Source organism: Strigops habroptila, chromosome 6 (genome assembly GCF_004027225.2).
Source record: "Strigops habroptila isolate Jane chromosome 6, bStrHab1.2.pri, whole genome shotgun sequence".
In the NCBI taxonomy this organism is placed as follows: domain Eukaryota; kingdom Metazoa; phylum Chordata; class Aves; order Psittaciformes; family Psittacidae; genus Strigops; species Strigops habroptila.
Window position 1 is genome coordinate 31,833,911 of NC_044282.2, and position 24,199 is coordinate 31,858,109.

Sequence of the window (24,199 nt, forward strand, 5' to 3'; positions counted from 1 at the left end):
GCTCTCCAAGGGAACACCTTACCTGATGTACCCAGGATAGCATTTGCCTTTTCCCCTGGCCAGATATTTACACATAACTTACATTCATCCTGTGATTTTTATTATACCCATGTCTTCCTCCTCCTCCTGTTTTTTCTAGATGACAGAGCTCCCAGACTGCATCTGGAAATTTTCATTAGTCATTCTGAAAGGAATGATCTTGCAATCTGCATTATCACATTTTATCTGAGTTCTATTATTCTAGTCCTCAAATTCATCAGTCTTTCCTCTATATCACTTGGAATCAACATATTTTCCAAATCAGTAACATCAGCATATTCTATCAGCATACACACTAACTCTCATTAAAATATTAACAAGATCTGCCTGTGCTTTTTATCTTAGAAAGTCAGTAAGCACTCTCTGGCTCTTGTTTTAATAAAACCAGCTGATGCCTCCCTCCTAACCAGTTTCTTCCTGACATCCAGTATTCCCTGCTTTCAATCCAGTCTAATAATTAAGAGATGATTTACTGAAGTCTAGATAAAATAAATCTTCTGAACTTCCGTCTAGCACTCAGCTTTCTTATCAAACAAATGTAATTTTTAAATAAACACAATTTCTTCACAAACATAACAAAAGATATGAAAAGATGTTATGAGTTAAAAGAATCATGCTCAGAAATGCAGCTTTTTCATTGTTTAGAATTGAGACTCAGACAATCAAAATGAAATGTGGAAAGAAAAAGAAGCCTGCCCACTGCAAGAAAAGGTTCTGAAAAAGTAACAAAATTATGGAAAGAAGCAATGGCTTTCTCAAGAAAGAAAACAAACAATCCCTCATCCCAAAGGCCTCCACCCTCCAGTGTGTTCTATTTCTGATTTATTATCTGTTTTATCTATCTGTACTATCTAGACCTGTATGAAGCCTCTTACTGCATCATAAAATGACTACAAGGATGGACAGAAAATTCTCTCTGCTGGTATTAGCGAAGACTATGAAAATGAAAAACTGAGATTTATTTTTTTTCTAGCAGTGTCTACTCTGAAATGATGCAGCTCTGAGTCTGAAAGATTGCTTCATTCTGCTTAATTTCCATGTTTTCCAGGCAGCATTATTTTTACCACATCATAGTTGTACTTGCTAACAGTCATGAAGTACCTCCAGTGAACCATCACACTCTCCACCTTTGGAGGACATTTTGTAAATGATGGGGTTGTCTTTTCTAAACATTTACCTAAACTTTGGTTACCTGACATAATCATAAGAGAAAGACTTCTTAAGATCAGTCTCAGAAGGTGAACTGTGGGGCAGTCAACAAGAGGAAGTGTTCTTAAAGCTAGACTGAGTGCACAAAAGCAGCACAGCTATATCTCAGAGTGCAAGATTATGAGGACTTCTCTGCTTAATGAAAATTTCCTTACTTAGACGATGGTATCCTTTCTGAAATTAGGAATTTGGAATTTAATTAAGAAGAACACCCAGAAAGCCAATTCTTTCATGGAAAGATTACAGGAAATTACAGAAAATATACTGTAGCAGGAAATTCCATGTGAGGACTTGCTATTTTTACATAGGGAAATACATTGCAAGATTCTCACATGGTTTATGCTAAGGTTGCCAGTTACTTCCTGAGTGAAGCAGTCAGACACTTAAAGATCCCTTCCAAGTGTCCAGTTTACAGATACACATAAGTGAACAGAGTCTTTTTCCATTCTGTTTTCAGCTCATGACAATACTTGATTTCAGTTCCACTTCATAGTACATAACCTCTCTCTGATACGTTAATGCCTATGGCGCCATGTTGATGTTAAACCTCACAAACAGGAAATGGACAGCAAATAACTTTAATTCTTCTGTAGAAATATCTCATTGTGATTCATATCATAAACAGGGCAAGGTATTTCCATTTAGAAAAATGACCTGATATTAGTGTAACGTAAGACTGGACAAGCTCTCCATTCTTCAGAGCTCCTTAGCTCTCCTTCTCTGCATCTCCTCTTCTCTCATCTGTTTTGAGCCAGTAGTGGGAACAATATACATGCAAAGTCTCATCTTTCTCTTGTATGAGATCACTAATATTTCTCAAGCAATGTCAGTGGAAAACTAGTAAGAATACTGACATTAATGGTGTTGAGCACCTTGGAAAATGAAAGTAGTCTCAAAGAGCTAACATTTGTAAAAAAAAAAATAGAGCCCATGTCTCAAAAGGCTCACCAGTCACATCTCTGGTAGTTTTGTTCATATTTATCTCAAAGCTGTTATTTTCAGTCTTTCTACCTGTGCTGTTTATTAGGTTTTGGATATCTTAAGTAAACATTCCCAAACTATTTTGTAATTCCCTTGAAATGCTTACTCTCAACGCTTTTGACAGAAAAGTCATCAGAAGTGGCTAAAGAATGAAAATACTTTAAGTCCTTCTTATAAAACAAAAAAACCCACAGGCAGCCATCCTGTCCATTTGCCTTAAAGAGAAAAATCCATCTGGATGAGTCAGCAGACAACTGCATCAGGCTGAGTATGTCATAGAGATGTGACACTACCAAATGTCTGTTAGCAAGATGGTGAAGATATCGTGTCAGAATGGTTGCTAAGCACTGTTAGCACTTAAAAAGAACAAGAGAAGCATGCTCTTAGTAGCAGATGACCTTTTTGAACCTCCGGAGGGATCCAGGGATGGGAATAATTCTGTGTATTTGAGATTGAGCTTTTTCTATTCTCCAGAACTCATCTCACTGGTGACGATTATCCACTTTGAAATGCATTATTATGTCTCTATTTATGATACAAATTCTGTAATAAAATTCTTTCCTCCTACGGCAGCAGTTTTTATCTCTTTAAAAACAAACCCAGGACCCCAAATCAAAATGCAGTGTGATCAATACTGGCCTCAGTGACTTATTGGTTGGGAAACTATAATATAAGAATATCTTTAGGGGAAAAAAGTGCTGTATCACAAAATCATTTCAACAGATGATGATTTAATATCATAATCTCTTTTTCTCTAATTCTCCTATTGCTATAATTATTTAGGAAATCTGCAGTTCTGTATTTATTTTTCATATATGTATGTATCTATTTACAAAAAAAACAGGCTTGCAAAGAAAGCTAGAAAAGTTGGATTATAACTGAGATTTTACTGAATATGCCTGGAGCTATTTTCAATCTTCTGTGGTCTTTCTGAGGGCTTTGCTTCTTTTTTTTTTTTTTTTTTTTTTTTCTTTTCTTCTTCTTAACTGTGATAGCATAAGCAGAGCTGGATTTCCATTAGGAATACTGTCAGAAAATTCCAAGCTGCTTTTGATGAACTATAAAATCTATCCAATTTGTGGGGACAATGAACAAACCACACTAAGTAAGGATTTTGTTATTTCAATGAACAATTATTAAAAGTAATATGAAATCTTAAACATAATCAAAAATGCAGTGCAGCAGAAAGATATATTTTTCCTTACAGATTTACATAAAAATAAAGTCCAATTCTTTCACTGACAATCTTATCAGGCACATATTCAGCACAAATATTTTCCAACAGCACTGAATAAGGTTGCACAAAATAAAGTGATTACTGGTCCTTTCTAAATCTAAGATGCAAGTGGATCTGCCCCATGTATGCAAAGAGGTCTATATGCATATATATAGACCCATACATGCATGCACAGGCTCACACACACCCAGACACATTCTTTTTTCAATTGAAAATACAATAAAATCTTAGAAATAATAGCTACCTAGTAGCAGTTTCATACACATCACTTCTATTTTTATATAAGATTAAACCTGTGCAATATGCTAAAAGCAAGAATTACTTACAGAAAGTAAAACGCAGCCCTTATTGACCATTTCTTCAAACGAAAACAGGCAAGATGGAAATCAGTTTTAGTGGTTTTGAAGACAGTAGTAAACCAGAATTTCAGATCTACATGTTCCACAAGAACATGGAAGCTCCAATTTTCAAGAAATATCTGACCTTTTGTTTTATTTCTTATTTTTTGAGTTTTCAGAAACCAAGGACTGTATTATGTCATGCATATCTGACTTCCAATCACACAAATCATAGGGAAAAAAATTTAAACTGACAAAGACAGGAAAAACTAAGGAGGTTATACATACATTTCCATATTTTTTATATTTCCTTTAAAATACCCGCTCTGTGTCAACAGCACACCTTCAGTTGCTGAAGATCTATAGCAAAAGTTCATACCTGACACCTCTTTTTGGAGGCCCATACACCTCCACACCAATTTTAAAACTCAGAATTTGGCTATTAGAACCGATTTTCACACGATCAATTTTAAGGACCTTGATTATATTATACTGTCAAAACAGATTTTTGTTTTAATTCTCAGTAGTGGAGACATTACTAAGATACTTAGGCATAACACATTAAAATGAATTAGACCTTTTCAGATTTCTCCTTCCCTCTTGTACGCTACAGAGAGGAAGGAAAATGGGTACTTGATTTAGGGCCTAAGTATCTAGTCTCCAGCAAAAAACCTATCAAGTCTCATGTGCATATTGTTCTAAAGAATGCATTAATTCAACTCACTGATTTGTGACATAATTTAGTTAACAAAATAGTGACTGATAAAACATGCCACATTTTATTTGCTCTGCTTATACCATAGATAGTACTGTTTGCCTGAGCCATGGAAAGGCAAAGTAAATATCACTCTCAACTCTGTTTTACAATCATAAATAATACATAATCATACTTTTCATATTTGATTTGCTGTTTGAGTTTCATTATAACTTGAGGTGCTCCATTCCTTGTAAAATTCCCACTGCTTTAAATTTACACCAAGCAAAATTTGGAGAGTATCTTTCCATGAAAAATAGGAACATCTGAGCTTTAAGCAGGTAATGCTGAGAAGTGTTTCAAAGTTACAGTTTAGATTTTAAGTTATTTACTAACTTCACTGAGTTAGGGCTCATGCAAGGTAAATCATCCTATGTTTAGTATCCCCCTGTGCCTTCCTTTTAGGCATACAGCCCTGGTTCCTGGTCAGAGCTGGACTACTGAGTAAGACAGAGCAAAGATTTGCTCCGTCATGGCAATTCCTATTTCAGTGACATTTAGGAGTTAAAAGGAACACCAGATCAAACCACAAAAACATTCTGTAAAATACTTAAAATATTTTCTTTATAGTAAGTGGAGTAAAACACCAATCTAAAATCCTTTCTGTAATACAGTAACACTTTTTATTACTTTAAGAGCATGTAATTGATTCTCATGCATCTAAATTACCATCTTCCTGTATAAAACTATCTGTATTCTAACCTAATACTCAGGCAGAGTGCGTTTTTGAGCAACACAATATTAATTACAAATCTGGGCTTCAAAGACACCTACTACATCTATCATTTAGTCCAATTACATGAAAATATTCTTTCTGGCTTAAAATCCATAAATGATTTGTGTAGAAAAGTTTTTTACAATCTTTTTGTTAAAGCTGACCAAACTTCACATTTTGAAAAAATCACTTCTACTGCTCATCTGGCAATAAAAGAAAAGCAAGGTAAAAGGGTGAGATGATAGTTTATGACATAAATAAACAATATTGTCACTTACCTTAGTTTAGATTGCCCTGACTATGTGAGAGGATTGCTGCAATATGTGTGCATATGCATTCTATGATAGGCTGAAGCTTTTCCTCTTTCTTTTCTTTCTTTTAGTAAGAAAAACACCTTAGGTCAGGTCCTGCTCCCACTGAAGACAAGAGCAAAAATCTTCACTGGGGTTCAATAAGAGCAGGACGGGGACTTTAAAACAGATTGGGTTTTTTTTCCTTTTGTATCTTTCTGCATGAGCTTTTGTTCCTTCAGGCTATGCAGATGTGAAGCTTTTAAGATTTCCAAAGACACAAAAAAGAGTTGGAAGTCTTATGTTCCTAATGAAGCATCATGCTGTCATCTAATTTATCTGAAATCACTGACCCCCATTTGCCAGTGTTTTTAAAGAAAAAATACTGGATTTACACTTGACTAAGATATCAAGGTAGTTTTTAAAACATTTTTTGCCACTACAGGTACAACCTATTATCCAAGATACAAAACTGCCACTCATTTGCTCAGATTTCAATTCCATCATTTGTACTCAACTCTTGTGCAAGAAGAAATTCCATATACATAAAAATCTGCTCTTAGCTGAACCATTATCTTCTGTTGAAACCCACATTTTTGGTTTTGCACTTCCTTGCCCACCTATAAACAGGGCTTCTAAGTGATAATATGATTTTTCATTGATCAGGACAGAAAGTTTTTACGGTACATATTTTGAAAAGCATTTGTATATTGTTTCTTGCAGGCACCTAAGAAAATTAATATCTCAGAAATTTATTCACAGCTGGAAAATCTTATCTCCTGAGTGATCTATATCCCTATACACGTAACACAGATGCCACAGATGAAATAACCACTTTTGGTGAGAGTCCTATTTCCGCAAAGTATGTGTCTCACTCACCTGTTTGGCTAAGTTGAGATGTGCTTCTGCTCCTTCGAGACACTATGGCAACCACTTTGGCACTAAGGCTGGAACGCCTTTTCTTCCCACCTGTTCCAACCATGCCGACAGCCGTGTCTGACTGACTCCCGTCATTGTGCTCCAGCTTATACATCTCTCCGCTGACACTTGTGCTCTTAGTGATTCTCCCTGAAGTCCCCATCCGTCTGCCTTGCATTTTAGGAGTAAATGTACTACAGTTACAAAGTAAAAACAAACATGTTAATTTGTCTGTGCAACAGCATTTCCAAAAGCATTTTTTTTTAAATCAGTAAATTAAAGTCTTGATACATTTTCACTTATTTGATTCACAAATAAAAGATTAATTTGGTGCTCCTCAGAGTATATATTTCAGGTATTACCGTTTGTTCTTCACTTCTTTGAGGGAAATAAATAAAATGAACACTTTCCCATGTTTTTCAGAGTGACAGAGAGACACACAACATTTAAAAGTCATGTGGAGTCTTCCTGGCTATATTCCCAGAATACAGAAAGCAACAAACCAACAATTTTAGGACCAAAAAAAATGAATACGGGCTAAGAGAATATATGCAGGTTAATACACATATCCTACTGGTACAGTTCACTAAAGCCTTAAGACCTAAGAGATATGAAGATATCATCTTCTATATTTTCATACTTCACAGAGAGAGATAATATAATATGCAGTATTTTTTAGGTCTTCACTCTCACTTCTTTAAATGTAAATGTAATAATCACAGTATGAAGGCAAAATAATTTTGAGACAGAAAACCCTAATAACCCACTAGAATTTTCATTGATTGACACAAAGATGAATTGCTCTGGAAGTTCTGTTTGATTTTCTTTAGCTATTGCATTGCTTTTGAATGTTTCTATACAAAACCTTTTCTGCTCCTGCACATAGAGGCTGTATAAAGTATTCAGAAACATGCTCTAGAGAACATCTCAAATACACACAGGACATATTAATACACAGTCCTAACACTACTGTGACCAAGTGATGCCCTAACTCCAACAGCAATATAAAGTTAGTTATCACTCTACAGAGACCCAGAAATTTAAGCTGCAGCCTGACTCATTTCAAATGCAGTTGTTAAATCAGGCTAAGTAAATGGGAAATTACTTGATCTTGTACTACTTCTTAAAAGGTGTACTGTCAACATACTAATTCTAGGGAAATTTTTTTTCATTAGTTCTGTATTTTGAAGTCAAATTTTGAATTTACTTGTTGAGCAACAGTCCTGCTGTCCCTCCGAGCAGGTTCCCTTCCCAGCAGATGTGATGGCCTGCTCCTGTCCCTCTGCTCCAAATAAGAAAGAGAGGGGTTAGAGGCGCATTAGAGGCACAGGCTTCTTTATGTCATGACAAGTTTCAGACAGATAGGAAATCTTGCCATCCTCTATAGGAGAAGAACTGACATCCTGTGACTTCTATGGATCTGGGCCCTGCTAAATTTTAAATCAGTCCTGTCCAAAGACAGATCCAAGCAAGCATAAAATAACGTATACCGATATGTTTTACTGACAGTTACCAAGATTTACAAATGTGTGACCATATGTAAGAGCTGATAAAAACAGACAGCATTTTTTACGCAAAAGCTGTAAAAGTAAAGTCCTTGAACAGACAACACTTACTAGAAAGGTCATTATCAGTATCTGCATAGGCTTTTAACTCTTTGCAGCACTTATGACTGCTCCTGTTAAGTATAGAAATAAAAAACCAGCTACCACCTTCATACAGGAGGAGGTGCTGTGACGCACTGATTTACTCAAGAACACATTTTTGTGAACCACCTGAGGCGCACTGACCTTGGAATAAGTTCTCTCTCTTGTTCCCTTCTATCCCACTGCATCCTTAGTGACTGGCTTTAGGGTTTATGTGGTAAAAATAAAAGGACATATGTATTTTGATGTTTCTACGTAAAATTCCTTTGTATTTTATTGTAGATTTCCCCCAGTACACACTCCCTTACACGTATATGAGTGCAAACACACACACTGATTACATCATTCTAGGAAGAATTTTAGCTGCACTTTTTGTTCAATAATTAAAAAAAGAAAAAAAAAAAAGACCATCTTCCACAAATATGCAACTATGAAGAAACAGGTTTTGTGTGAGGCAAATTAGTTCTGTCCTGAAAAATAGCATCAAACTGAGAAAAAGTGCCCTAAAATATTTCCCATTTTCAAAATAGAGTCTGATTTTTTTTTTTTTTAAGGGAGATAAATACTAATGTCTTGGCTTTAATACAGAATCATGTCCCTCGCATAGTAGAGTGTTTATTTGATAGGCTACATATACTGCTGCTTTTTAAAGTTGTAATGATCACTAAATGAGGATATTTTTATTGTTGTAATAACCTAAACTTTACAAAACATCTAACCTAGCAGCTATTTTTTTTGTTGTTGTTTCGTTTTCTTTAAAGTAACACAGATTTGTTTCTTTATCTCTCCACAAACACTGTAACATGAAAAAAAATATGAATTGGGATTGCCAAATAGTAATCATTATTTTTCAAATAGCAAATAAATTTAAAAAAACAATGATGGACATCAAAAAATTAATGTTGAAACTACTGATAAGAATACTTTTCTACAATTTGAGAAGATTTATTGGAGTTTACCTTTGGGGCTGGACATTGGTCCATAGGTCTACCACAGAATTTTGGCTATGGCCAGAGAATCTTAGAAAATGTTTTCTCTTTAAGAAGAAGTGATGTTACTAACTAACTCGCACGCTTACCAGGAAAACCTTAAAACTAAACATCAGAGGTACAGTCCAAATACGCAATCAACATCCACCATTAGCCTGGATTGCTGTCACACGATATATGTATTCAAACAGAAACTTCAATCCCTAATTCACTCTATCAGGGTTTGCCAACATCATTCTACATCAACTAGTTTCCAACGCTGTGTCCCTTTTCCTCCTCTGCTGAGGAAACAAGGTGCACAATTGTGCCCATAGGGCGGTAGAAGGCAATGCCATTGACTGGTTTGCTTCCTTAGAGGACACTTTGTCATTTCAAAGAAAGAGCAGACCAAAAGTAAAGCCTGATACTTTAAGGGGCAGAATCACACATGCCTCATTTTCAGGGGTCCTACTTTCTACTGTGATTAGACATGGTTAATTCCTTTCCACATGGATAATTCCTTTCCACCAGAGCTTGGAATTGGATTTCAGTGACAATAGTCAAAGCTTTCTGTAGTCATCTTGTTCCAATTTTGAGCAATGGGTTTGCTGTCAATTCTGGAACTCTCGAGTTTATGCATCAATAATTTAGTAAGAGAGAGGGAAGAAACTGAAAATACTTCTGTTGAGAGCATCTGTTGACATTTGAGCTATTTTGACATATTTTGCTGACATACTAATCTATAAATGAATCTTTTACACCAATAAAGTTTAATAAAGTATAAAATCTGTCATGCAATTAAAGGAATAATTATTTATCTTACTACTGACTTTGCTCTACTGAATTTCAAGTGCTTATGAATATAATAAATACTAATCTTAAAATGCTTTTATGCCAGTCTTCACTTTTTTGTACAATGGAGCAGAAATGCTGTCATCTCACAGTTAATGATCTAATAAATGTGAGCTGAAATGATCTAATCTCTTATTTAATAAGACCTTAGGAGACAATGATGTCCATCAACTGAGAAATAAGAATTGATAGGATCATAGAATCCTAGTTTTGTTATATTAATACCCTAATTCAAAGACAACGAAATACTTTTTGAATAACAGATAAATTTATTTTTCAAAGAAAGACTCACATAAATTTCAATTTTCATTCTTTGTGACAGGTAGAGGGAACTACAAGAATCACCTTAGTAAAAAAACCTGACATATTTGGAATTCAGATGAATCTTGTACTTGTTTTTACCTTGCAAACATCAAGTTCTACTTTCCTAGGAAATATGTTCTGGTGTATTCTAGTACAAAATAGATGTTAGTTTGTTAGAAAGAGGCTTAATGGGATAGCACCAAGGATCAAATCTTACAGCTGTCCAATACTTCCCCTTGTCATATCTAAGCAAATAGGTTAAGATTCCTTTGCTCTCATCTGATCCCTGGCTAGTTTATTATTTGAAATTAATTGCAACAGTATCCAAAAGAACAGGCATTTAAAATTCAGTCTTCTCAATCCACCTAATTGAGTACCCTTAGAACACAGTATTTTTCCATTACATTGCTGGCTGTCACTTGGAGAAATAGCTCCTAGCTCATACTGTTACTTTTTTCAATGTAGTTAGAGTTTGATTTATGAAGCACGAAGAAGCAAAAGATATATATGAATTTACATATATCCTTTTGCACTTAACCCTTTTGATAACAACATACCTAAACATTTATTTTCCTTTACTGGACTTGCTAGGATTATTGACATATTCATTTAAATGCAGATGCAAGTTTTTACAGGCTTGTGGCTAAAATTAGTAAATTGTTAAGTTTTATTGTTGATTCAAACTTAGTTATCATAACAAAATAAATAAATACAGTTTTCAGTAGCAGGATTATTATGAGTAACATTTATCAATATACTCCATTTATTTTTAAATTAAATAATTCACTACACTTTTATTTAAAATTATTCTACCATCTTCAGCAATTCTTTCAACAAATAGCTCAGATCAAATCTTATGCTGTTTCTAATTATGGACATAACAACATCATCAATGTGCAGATGAAGAACAGTTACAGACAATCTATCTGTGCCTCTTTTCTACTCCACAGATATTTAGCATGGCAGGGGAGTCACTCGATTTTTAATTATTCTGGTTTTTTTAATTGAAGTAAACCACCAAAGCAAAAACCCCTTTGAACCCAGGAAGAGCAGAGCCATTCCCTGGCCTGGGTTCCCCTGAGCCATCTTTCAGTAATGGGGTCACTCACTACCCCCCCCCCCCGGCTCCCCCATCAGCTGGGAAGACACCTCTCCCTTTACCAAGGGAAAAATGATCACATTTTCCTGCCAAAGCTTATGCAGTTAAGATGGATCCTATCCGAAGTGGTATCTGTATTACACAAGGCAAAATCAAGACTGTATTCACTTGTCAGCCATCAGAGTTGTGAAAACAAGCAGCACTTTCAATTTTGCAAGCTGCCGCTACCTGAAAGTTGTACATGTGTCTGTGGGAATGAAGAATGAACTATTAAGATTAAAAACTTATTCAAAGAGTAGGTTGAGTTACAAGCTGCCATAAAAATTAACCTTGAGGTAAATTCTATAAAATCAACATACAGTACTATGTAGGATATTATGGATTATACCCGCTTATATTAAACTATAGCATATACAACTACATAGGACTGAAACAAAGCCAATTACGTGTGTTAAATCATTGCATATCTTTCTACATGCAGATATCTAATACATATATTCAAGATGCATAAAATTATACTAGACAAATTACTTGGATTGAGAAAACTGGTATGTAGATATACAGTCAGTATTTCTCAGTAACTTCATAAAATACCTGCCTATAATAGGTATCACCTGAAAAAGAAAGATAATCAGACACAGGAAGCCAGAACAAACTTTGCCCATAAACTCACCTATATAATATCTGAAAGTATATGCTTTTTAGGGAAGAAAATTTAAGTGATTAGCCATTACTAAAACTACATTATTTCCTTCATTCTTTTAGACTTATTGATGATTTATAAAAAAAATACTTCAGGTGTTTATTTTCATGATCACTCATTTTTACTCCATCTAGATATCCAATAGTGCAAGCCATGACTAAATAAATAATCCCCTGTATTCCTTGCCGTATAGACAATGTTTTAATGTAAGTTCTTTCCATACAGTTGCAGTAACTTGAATCTTTCAACAGAATCCCTGGCCTTCACCAGCATGAGCTAGTAAGCTTCCTTTCTCTTCTGCTGAATGCAGAATCATGTACTAATTCATAGCTGCTATGGCACCCTTTTGCAATGAGGTAGTTCATGAATACTAATAACCTCCTAAACATGCAATAGTTCTGGACCAAAGGAAAGATGAGCACCATATAACGAGGAACATTACATTTCTAAAAATAAACTGCCTTATTATTAGCATTATATGAAATCTAATTAATAAATCCAAACTCTAAATTACCTATCCAGAAATTGCTCTGTCAGTCTTAGAATATAGCTATATTTACATATGATATATAACATTTTCTGAAAGATTAATTACTGCAAAATTTATGGTATTTCATGAATTAATTCAAATATGGTGCTTTACAAACCAAAGGACAAACACATATCCCATATTAAAATTCTCTCTAGCTAGTCAAGAGACATTTTTAGACCATAAGGAAGTTAGTTGATCCAATGAAATAATAATTTTGTACAGTCTGTACCAACTGAAACTACATATTGATCTAACATGCACATTGACCATGTATTAAATCCATGAAATAGCTATAAGAATCAGAAGAAACTTGCTTCTCCTGTAAAGTCACCATATTAGAATCCTATTGGTGTATTAAGCTGAAATTCAGTATCTATCTTGTAAATTATATCTGTTCTTGACAATACTCATATATTGTAAAAAAATGCTACTCGGTGATGTGTCTCTGGAATGACACAGCCCCACTGTGTTCAGTGTGTAAACTCTCACTAACTTAAGGGTTGGGGAACATTTCATTACAGAAGTTTCCTGTGGGAACTTAACTTTTTAGCATCCTACATCAGATGACTAAAAAATTTCCGTGTTGGAATGTCAGAATGTTTTGTGAAAGTGCCTTTCTCAGCAACACACTGACCAGTGAACTGTGGAAGTTTCACAGCTCTGACAGATTTCTGGTTGTTTGTTTTTTTTTTAAACTTGTAAAAGTAGCATTTCTCCATGATATGAAAGAATAATCATTCAGAAAGTAAGTAAGTCTGAACGTTACAAAAGATAAGCAGATCTGAACTATTTTCCAAGAACATTTCATCAAGTTAATTTATATTCTCTGAAATGAGCAGAGCAATGGTCTGTGTGTACAGGAGTGTGTGTGTGTCTGCCTGTGCATGCCCACAGCACTGTCAGCATGAAGCCAACCGATCACATGAATCATAAAATGAAACCAACACAAAAGCAGTTGGTTACTGCCGGGGCACTGCTCAGGTTAAGCATTGCTATTAATGTTGACGAGGCCAGGCTAATGGGGAATCAACGGACAAACAGCTCAAATGACCTAAACTTGACGGCAAATAGCCATGCACATATTAAATTCAAGTGTCACCAAACACAGCAAGCACATAAATGTTAAACCTGTATCAAGAAAATGGGTACTGGGGTGTGTGTGTATAACAAATTCCAAAATGTGGAGGGTTTTATGCTCATACTGAATAGAGGAAACTTTCTTCAGTAGCAAGAAAGCTTAATTCACCAGTTTTTCTTTCTTTGTATAACATTCAGAAACAACACATTATTCTCCCTGTTACTACATATTGCATTGCTCTTTTTCCCTCCAAAGCATGATCTCACTGCTCTCCGTGTAAAAAGCCTACATCGTTGATATGAAATAGATTGCTCACTGCTCCTTTACAGAAGTGAATAATAGCAACAGGCAATAGCCACAAAATAGATAATAGAGGAGGAAAATCTGAAAGCCTAAATGGAACAGTGGAAGGACAGGTCCAACGAAGAAAATACAGAAAATGTTTTAAAAAAGATACACTGAAATGAGATAAAGCAAGCAAGAGCTACTCTAAGGTCTGAGCCACGGCTAAAACTATTTTCCTACATTTCTTCATTCTAAATATAGCATGTACTGCCTGTTAAAAATGTTAGTGTAATGTTCTTATGCTAAAAATTTATGAATTATATTTCATCTTAATCAACTGCGATAATTAAATGAAAAACCAATTAAAATCATATGTCAGTCTTTTTCAAATCGTTAAGAAAGGCTGCTGGTAATGTGACAGTTTCTTTGAAAGAGGAAGCATAATTAATTAAGAACGCACAAGCAATGCTCCGTAGTACATTTTTCATGTACAGATGTTCTGAAGGGATTAAAGACTCCATCTCCCTCCCTCCCTCTATGACAGACACATAAAGCCGTTTATAACGATGGATTTTAAAAAATCATTATCTTTAGATAATGAATAGTTAGAACATTCATTACTCTAGCTTCACCTTGGTTTTGTACATAAATGACCTCAGAACCAGAAGTTCCCATCTCTAATGTACTGCTTAGGGGTAAAAAGGATATGTTATGGTTTTTAAGCAGCTTACCTTAACTATTTTCATATATCTTGCCTCCATGACAATAATTCGGAGGCTATTGCCCTCCATTCCTCCCCTCAGAAAGCAAGAGTTGTGACTCAGGCTACACCAGTGTTCTTGCCCTTGCCCTAATAGAGATCACCTAAGAAGCAATATTAATTAAGATCATGGAGATACAGTGGAGGAGGGAGGTGACTGCTAGGTTGTGACACCGAGTTGTTCCAAAGCATCTTGTATGCATGGTCTTTTCACTGTGATAACTATTAAAGTTGAATTGAGTTTGATTGATTAATTAATTTTTTTATCAACCCTCCATGTTTTAGTTAATACTTGTATATCTTTTGTGAGCACAGCACTAATGCAAACATGTAGCAGGGACACACATACTTACGGATGCAACAAATGGTGCAAATGAGCATACTAAATATGGAAAGCCCACACCAAAACCATGATTGAATCTAGTACGAACTGTTATGGCCTTGGTTTCACCTCATTTTATTCTTGCAGTAGGAGTTTGATTAGCAACTATGGAATGGATAAAGTTCATTCATGATTTCAAAGTGTCCTATGCTTCGAAAAATACTGCTTCTTATAATGCTACCCTATGTGCCATTCTCTGCACTGTTAATATTGAGATGACTTTTGGATTCAATAAACCTTCACACTTCTAATTTTACTAGTCACATAGTAAAATGTTAATTTAAGCATTCTATTTCTAAATTCAGATTTTGCAGTGGAAAATTCCAAGATGAAAAGAAATCTTCTGAAAACATAGCAGATGGATGCTATGAATCTGATGAGTGCTTTTATTGTTTATTTTTAATAGTAAGAAACATGGAAAGTCTCCAGTCTCTCAGTAGCACTGGCTATGTTATGGATGCTCCCATTCTAGCTATGGGAGGGAAGATGCACTCTACTGCAATACCAACTAATTAAGCTCACTCAGTATTTAAACACAGAACTATAAACCACTAAAGTCACTGCATAATAAACATTCCTTATTACATTATATAAGAAAATCAGTCTCTACTTAGTGACCCAAAATGTCTTGTTTACTGCAGAAACCTTGACTACAAAGAAACAGTCATACACAGGCAAATTATTAGCAACATAATTAGTGTCATAAATATAGAAGTTGTCTTCTGGTATTTATAACAGTCGTCTTTTATGTCAATCTGGAATTCCACTACTATTCTAGTCATGTTGAACAAAAGATAAAGCAGTATAATATCTTAGTTCTAATACTGAATTTAATAGCCTGTATTTAAAAATTGCAAATAAATAATTGTTAAAAAATACTTGTGAAATCAAAGCAGATGGGCGCTATTACCACGTGCTTAATTAGCTTGTTAATAGAAGCGTTGAGAGAGTCTAATTCCTTAAACTAATGGGAATGGAAAAATGCTTGACAATGCAATGCAAGTGCTCAATGCAATGCAGAAGTCCAGCCAGCAGAATAAAACATACACAGAAGTGCTTCATATACTGATTCAGCAAAGTACCACTACTGACTTGAATCCTTTTTTTTCCAGCAAAGCACAGCCTACGTACTTCACTGAACTCAAGTATAAATCACTAACCACAACCCTTCGGCAGCTGTGGGGAGCACTCATTCATCCTTCACTGAAACCATCTGGTTCTTCTTGCAAATGTAATCTATGGCACACTATCCTTCCCTTCCTCTGATGGTCACTCACTGCTGCTTGTTACTGTTGTGCAACAGAAGAAGCTATTAATCCTCTCCCCATTTATTCTTCCCTTCCCATGCACAGCTAAGTGTGCTGATATGAAGATGCTTTTCAAACACTCAATTCCCTGCAAATTCCCCACCAAACATCCATCTTAGTACAAATGTCAAGATGACAAATGCAAACAGCATGAAAAGAGATCTTCAAACGACGAATCAGGCCATTGTGCTCTGCAGGCTATTCCTTGGTCATGCTCCATGTCAACATACTGAGTGACTACAAATATTTTGAGATCCCGATTCACCACGGAATCCCAGCAATTCGAGCCCTGTAATAGTGGCTTGAACCAAAAACTCAGCACTAGGTCAAACTGGGCCATTAAGATCATCACTTTAAGAGCTTGAAGAAACTAGCTCCACAGTAACTAAAAGAACAAAAAAAGTTCTAGTTTACTGAAAGAATAAAAGCTACCTGCAAGTTGTATATGATGTTCTGGAAACTGGGATGAAAAGGTTTGTCAGATAGAGTCTGACAGCATGAAACAAAAAATTTGTTTCTCTTCAGTAATGTACTGAGGATATACCTGAATCCCAAGAACTATATATGTCTGTGATGCAAGCAATTTAGTAGTATGGTATAATATGTGAAATAAACTAGGACTGGTTTATGTCCACTGTTACAACCCTCTTTCTTTCATAACTCATTTAAAATATTTTAATTAAACTTAACCATTCAATTAAGCAAAGCGTGTAAAGTCAGATTAAAATATGGCACATACATAATTATATCACACATAGGAAATATAATTCTTAATAAAGCTATGATTTTCAATTTAAAATTAGGAATAACAGTGATATTCCTAATGCAGGGGCATTTTGTTAGAAAACCAGATACACTGAGAGAACTCAGCTTAAAAGCAGTTATCTAGTCTTTCATATATTTAGCAGATTTTGTTCAATCAGATTTAAGTGAAATACCTTATGGTAGCCAACTTGCTAAATCCTCCAAAACAGAAACCTCCAGCTCACCTTTACTATGAATGAGAGTTCCCTACTTCACAACACCAAGAAGTCCAGGTATCTTTGCATAAGAAGACCCCTAATAAAAATGATGCAATGATGCTATTGGGCATAATTTTTAATGAAGTGAGTAAATGTCCTTCTTTGTCTGATCAAACCCATATGGTGCTGATTAATCATCATGTATTTAACCTGGATTCTTACTTATTAATCATTTGCATTAAACCATGAAAAATTCTCTTCTGCTTCATTTAGGATGTGAGAAATGTTTCTGAGTCATACACAGTAACATCTGCAGCATACGCAGACACTAAGTACTGCTTGACTGTGTTATGAATGCATAAAGACCATGACTGATGAAAGGAAACCTCCATAAAGGAGTGCTGGTAATCTGACTTCAGTCATGAAATACACAACTCCAAATGCTATGGCAAGCCAAATTCACAAGTCTGATTCAAGTCAAAAGTCCCAGAACATTTTGTTCCCAGAAAAAAATTCCTGGTATTTGTCTGCACTTCCACTAAAGAGCATGGCACTCAATCAGACTTCCCAGGATGGGAACCAGAAAGATGTTTGGAATAATTTCACATGCAGACCAGTTTATCCACGCATAGCCATTTGTTCTAACATTCACCTGAAAATGCTAAACAAATTAGAAATGAAGAAGCTATTGCATAGACTTATATTTAGAACTTGCATCAATCATAATTCCCTCTTGCAATATATTAGAAGTGTTAATCAATAAATTCTGCAGACTGAAGATTAACTAATGGTATTTTCCACGCACGCTATGTCACAGCTTTCTGACAGGTAATTAAATTACAAATATACTTTAGGAATGAAATTATTCTTCTGCCTTAAAAGGTTTAGACACAGTCTTGTCACTGATTAAAGGAAAGGGAAGACTGGATTTCATTCTCTTTGTGTTACTAACTTCTTCAACATGCTTGAGTTTCCTAACATACAAAACTTCAAATTTGGGAGTTTTGACCCAAATGGCTAGAGCGTTATCTAGCTATTCAAAAAAGATGCACTGTATTTCTGTGTTGCTCTGCATCAACTGGTTTTATCCTTGTTGTTTAGACAGTGTTTCATTCTATAAATTCTGTACGTTATTAAAAGCACATCGTATTTTGAGTAAAGTAACTAAAAATGTAAGTTTCTCATTAAAATTAAAAATTGCTCCAAAACCTTACAAATTGTTCTACACTTATTTCTAATACCCATAGACCCATAGACCTTAGAGGCACAAGAAAATGAGATGTGCTTCCAGGTTTTGAAAGCTTTACTACTTGAATAAAGAAATAACTATTTATAAACACAGGATAATATAGAATACATTGTCTAAAATGACAGATTCTCAAATCTTCAAAACTGAAAGAGAAGAGATAGAGATTGATTCTGCCTGGACTGGTGGGGAAAAGGCATTAGCTAGGTTATTCTAAAGGATCTTTCCTCCATTAGGATTTGGGAGGAAAAGTTAGGAAGTTGTTTCTGCTGGCAGAACTGGTGGTGAAGTTAGTGGGTATAAACCACAATCACTGTGACCCAAAACCTTGGTCCTTCTGACATTTAAAAGTAATGATATTTTCTACATAACTACAATCAAAGTTTGCTTTTTTAATGACAGCCCTAAAGAGGACAGTATCTTATATTTCCATATGTGTAGGAGCTTAATTTATATTCCTTTTCACAGATGCATTAATATGAGGGATGTTGGAGTTATATTGACTAACAACATTAACTAAAACCTCTGTCTTAAGTCGGCACACTTCACATTCAGAAATTTGACACCAAAAGTCTTAATAGAATTACTAACCATTTTTTTAGCTCATCCAGAAACGTTAGAGAAGCACAGTTCCACCTCAGGTTACTAATCTGAAACCTTTCCAAAGCTGTATTTTTCTTCTGGACACAACAGACACCTAAGGATATTAGTTGAATACTTAGTTTAGTGAGATGGCTAAAACTGGGCCACCTCTGAGTTTCTATATGCTTACTAGGTTCTCCATAGCTCTCAGCTCCAAAAGGTATCTAGGCAACAAAACTACCTGCATAAAAAGGCAGTTCAATGAACTTTGTCTTTCAACTTAACATTATGCTCACACACTTGCCATGGCCACTGGGCTGACATGCTTCCAAAAGAAGATGATGATAGATATGTGGTTTCAGTAAGACAGAAGAGAGTAGGTCAAAACCTGCTTTTTCACTTGTCCCTCCTGCTTGACCATCCCATCCCATCCTATCCCATCCCATCCTGCCTGATATATGTTAATGTCAGGTTCCTTGGAGGCAAAAATAAAAATTGAATTTCAAATTACTTATCAAACTTAAACTTCAAATTTCTAAGTCCTTGAACTTAAAGAAACATAAGTAAGTAAGAGAAAGAATCCATTTAACTTAATTTTATGTGTCTAAAATTAAAGCAACCAATCTAAACTGTCATCTAGGGTTCCTTCAACATCTGTCTTTGACAATTGCCAAGGTGAGTATCTCCAGAGAGGACGCCTTTAACACCGGAGCGGGGGGAAGCACAGCGTCCAGCAGCCTCAGTTCGAAGCGGCAAGAGCGACTGAGGGAGCCTCAAGTCCTCGACAGGACTTGCCCAGGAGCCGGCAGCTCAGCTGACGCGAGCAGCTGACTCACAGGGGGCGGCGCCAGAAGTGACGGCACCAGCCCTCAGTGGGTAAAAACCCACCCCAGGGAGTGCGAGCAACCAGGAGCGTGGCGCGGCAGTTCGCGCAGGCAGGGCGAGCGGGCAGCGATCGGGATGGTGAGCACTCACCTCAGGACCAGGGCCCGCTCTGGGAGCTCTGCCCCGGCGGTGGCCAGCGTAGGCACCCAGACAGAGCCGATGAGAGGGGAGGCTGCGGCGCAGACCTCGGAGTGTAGAGAGTGCCTCGACTGGTCTCTTGAGGCGAGGGTGCACAATGGACAGGGCTGCACTCGGTGCGCTCTGGTGGAGGTCCTCCTGCAGCAGGTGGCTGAGCTGCGGGAGGCTGTTGGAGAGCTAAAAGATGCCAGGGAAGCTGAGAGGAAGCTGGGCTGCTTGCTCCAGGCCCAGACTGTGCAGGAGCTGCAAACATCTAGCACTGCTCATATAGGAAAGAAGGAGGGCAGCAACCCAGGAAGCTGGGAATTAGTCACGAGAAAAATGAACAAAAAAGGAGGAAGAGGACAATTAACGATAAGGGGCTTCCTCCTAAATCTGATGTCCCCACCCAGAACCGCTTCGCAGTTCTGCAGGGGGCTAATGAGAAAGCACCCACCACACCTAATGAGCACCCTGCTGATGCACCAGTAAAGAGGATTGCTACTGGTGCCTCCAGGAAAAAGCGGAGGGTCATAGTAATAGGGGACTCTACTTTGAAAGGCACAGAGGCACTCATCTGCTGGCCTAATCCAGTCTCGAGGGAGGTGTGTTGCCTGCCAGGGGCTCGGATCAGGGATGTTGCTGAGAGGCTGCCTGCTCTAGTAAGTCCTGCTGACTATTACCCCCTCCTAGTGGTCCACGTGGGTGCTAGAGATATAGATAGCAGTAGCCTGGAGAACATTAAGAAGGACTACAGAGCCCTGGGAGAGGTGGTTAGGGGCTCTGGAGCTCAGATAGTTTTTTCATCGATTCTCCAGGGCAAAGGGGAGGACCTTAAAAAAGCTAGGCGTGTTTGGCAGGTTAATAAATGGTTAGAATGGCGGTGCCATAGTCAGGGGTTTGGCTATTTAGAACATGGGGCTCCATTTGGGAGGCCAGATCTACTGGAGGCTGGTGGAGCTGGTCTCACAAAGAAGGGGAAGAGCTGTTTTGGTAGGAGGCTTGCCAGGCTGGTCAGGAAAGCTTTAAACTAGATGTGTTGGGGGAGGGGAGCATTGATCCATCCCAACATTCCTGGTCAGTTGCCAGCACCTGTAATAAGTGCTTGGAGCGATGTAGAGATGTTCCAGCTGCCCCAGCCATTGAGTCGGCTGCATTTGGAGCTCGGCTAAGGTGCCTCTATACAAACGCCCGTAGCATGGGGAACAAACAAGAGGAATTAGAGATGTGTGCAAGGCTACGGGAATATGATGTCACTGGTATCACAGAAACATGGTGGGATGGCTCCTATGACTGGAGTGTCGGAATGGAAGGTTACAGGCTGTTTAGAAAAGACAGGCCAGGCAGACGGGAAGGGGGTGTGGCTATCTATGTCAGTGATAGGCTAGAGAGTATGGAACTCTGTCTGGGGACGGATGATGAGGTAACAGAGTGTTTGTGGGTCAGGATCAAAGGGAAAACAGCAATAGGGGACATTACGGTGGGGATCTGTTACAGGCCGCCTGATCAAGAGGACTCTGTGGATGAAGCGCTCTACAGACAGATAGGAGCAGCCTCACGCTCACAGGCCCTTGTTCTCATGGGGGACTTCAACCATCCTGATATCTGTTGGAGGGACGGTACGGCCCGGCACAAGCAATCCAGGAGGTTCCTCGATTGTGTGGAAGACAACTTCCTCTTTCAAGCAATAGAGGAGCCGATGAGGAGAGGTGCCATGCTGGACCTTGTGCTCACCAACAGGGAGGGACTGGTTGGAAATGTAACGCTCCAGGGCAGCCGTGGCTCTAGTGATCACGAGATGGTTGAGTTTGAGATCCTCAGGACAGTGAGAAGAGCATGCAGCAAGCTCACTGCCCTGGACTTCAAGAAAGCAGACTTTGGCCTCTTCAGGAACCTCCTTAGTAAGGTTTCATGGGATACAGTCCTAGAGGGCAGGGGGGCCCAAGACTGCTGGTCGGTATTCAAGGATCACCTGCTACGTGCTCAAGAGTGTTGCATCCCGACTAGAAGAAAGTGCAGCAGGAGGGCCAGGAGACCTCCATGGATGGACAAGGAGCTGCTGAGGAAACTTAGAGGGAAAAAAGAAGCTTATAGAAGGTGGAAGCACGGACAGGCAGCCTGGGAAGAATATAGGAGCATTGCCCGAGAAGCTAGGGACCAGGTTAGGAAAGCTAAGGCCCAGCTAGAATGAAGTTTGGCAAGGGATGTAAAAGATAACAGGAAAGGATTCTATAGATACGTAGCAAATAAAAGACAGACTAGGGACAATGTGGGCCCTCTCCAGAAGCTATCAGGAGAACTGGCTACCATGGATTTGGAGAAGGCTGAGGTTCTTAATGACTTCTTTGCCTCAGTCTTCACCAGCAAATGCTCTGACCACACCACCCAAGTTTTGGAAAGCAAATCCAGGGACTGTGAGAATGAAGACCTTAGGCCCACTGTAGGAGAGGGTCAGGTTCGAGACCATCTTAAGAACCTGAATGTGCACAAGTCCATGGGACCTGATGAAATCCATCCACGGGTCCTGAAGGAGCTGGCAAATGAAGTTGCTAAACCACTGTCCATCATATTCGAAAAATCCTGGCAGTCAGGTGAAGTTCCCGATGACTGGAAGAAGGGTAATATAACCCCCATTTTCAAGAAGGGGAATGTGGAAGACCCGGGGAACTACAGACCAGTCAGTCTCACCTCTGTGCCTGGCAAAATCTTGGAACAGTTTCTCCTGGAAAACATGCTAAGGCACATGAAAAACAACGAGGTGGTTGGTGACAGCCAACATGGCTTCACTAAGGGGAAATCCTGCCTGACCAATTTGGTGGCCTTCTATGATGGAGCCACGGAACTGATGGACAGGGGCAGAGCAGTTGATGTCATCTACCTGGACTTGTGCAAAGCATTCGACACTGTCCCGCGCGACATCCTTGTCTCTAAATTGGAGAGACATCAATTTGATAGATGGACCACTCGGTGGATAAAGAACTGGCTGGATAGCCGCACACAAAGAGTTGTGGTAAATGGCTCGATGTCCAGTTGGAAACCTGTAACAAGTGGTGTCCCTCAGGGATCGGTGTTGGGACCAGTCCTGTTCAACATCTTTGTCGGCGACATGGACAGTGGGATTGAGTGCGCCCTCAGCAAGTTTGCCGACGACACCAAGCTGTGTGGTTCGGTTGATACGCTGGAGGGAAGGGATGCCATCCAGAGGGACCTTGACACGCTTGTGAGGTGGGCTGATGCCAACCTTATGAAGTTTAACCAAGCCAAGTGTAAGGTCCTACACCTGGGTCGGGGCAATCCCAGGTACTGCTACAGGTTGAGCAGAGAAGAGATTCAGAGCAGCCCTGCAGAAAAGGACTTGGGGGTGTTGGTTGACAAGAAGCTTAACATGAGCCGGCAGTGTGCACTTGCAGCCCAGAAAGCCAACCGTATCCTGGGCTGCATCAAAAGAAGCGTGACCAGCAGGTCGAAGGAGGTGATCCTGCCCCTCTACTCTGCTCTTGTGAGACCTCACTTGGAGTACTGCGTACAGTTCTGGTGTCCTCAACATAAAAAGGACATGGAGCTGTTGGAGCGAGCCCAGAGGAGGGCCACGAGGATGATAAGAGGGCTGGAGCACCTCCCGTATGAAGGCAGGCTGAGAGAGTTGGGGCTGCTCAGCCTGGAGAAGAGAAGGCTGCGTGGTGACCTCATAGCAGCCTTCTAGTATCTGAAGGGGACCTGTAAGGATGCTGGGGAGGGACTCTTCCTTAGGGACTGTAGTGGTAGGACAAGGGCTAATGGGTTCAAACTTAAACAAGGGAAGTTTAGATTAGATATAAGGAAGAAGTTCTTTACAGTGAGGGTGGTGAAGCACTGGAATGGGTTGCCCAGGGAGGTTGTGGATGCTCCATCCCTGGCAGTGTTCAAGGCCAGCTAAATACAACTGTGGACAACCCAAATGGAAAACTTCGAACAGTGGATGTCAATCTGTTGGATGCAATATTTTCCAGCATAACATCAAAATTATTTTAA

At 38.3% G+C, this 24,199-nt stretch overlaps 1 protein-coding gene across 34 annotated transcripts in view; it reads right to left on the reverse strand.

Moving 5' to 3' along the window:
- The window catches only part of RIMS1 (regulating synaptic membrane exocytosis 1), a 309,338-nt gene that overhangs the window by 36,416 nt on the left and 248,723 nt on the right, over positions 1-24,199 (reverse strand). For 15 of the 34 annotated variants that reach the window (XM_030490038.1, XM_030490037.1, XM_030490033.1 and 12 more), the window contains 2 exons: positions 7,689-7,763; positions 6,443-6,675 (listed from right to left, as the gene is read on the reverse strand). The exons of 7 other annotated variants lie outside the window; for them this stretch is intronic. In XM_030490038.1, the coding sequence (XP_030345898.1) occupies positions 6,443-6,675; positions 7,689-7,763 (308 nt within the window). The remainder of the gene's footprint in view (positions 1-6,442; positions 6,676-7,688; positions 7,764-24,199) is intronic. 12 more of the 34 variants (XM_030490062.1, XM_030490059.1, XM_030490061.1 and 9 more) reach the window with 1 other exon arrangement.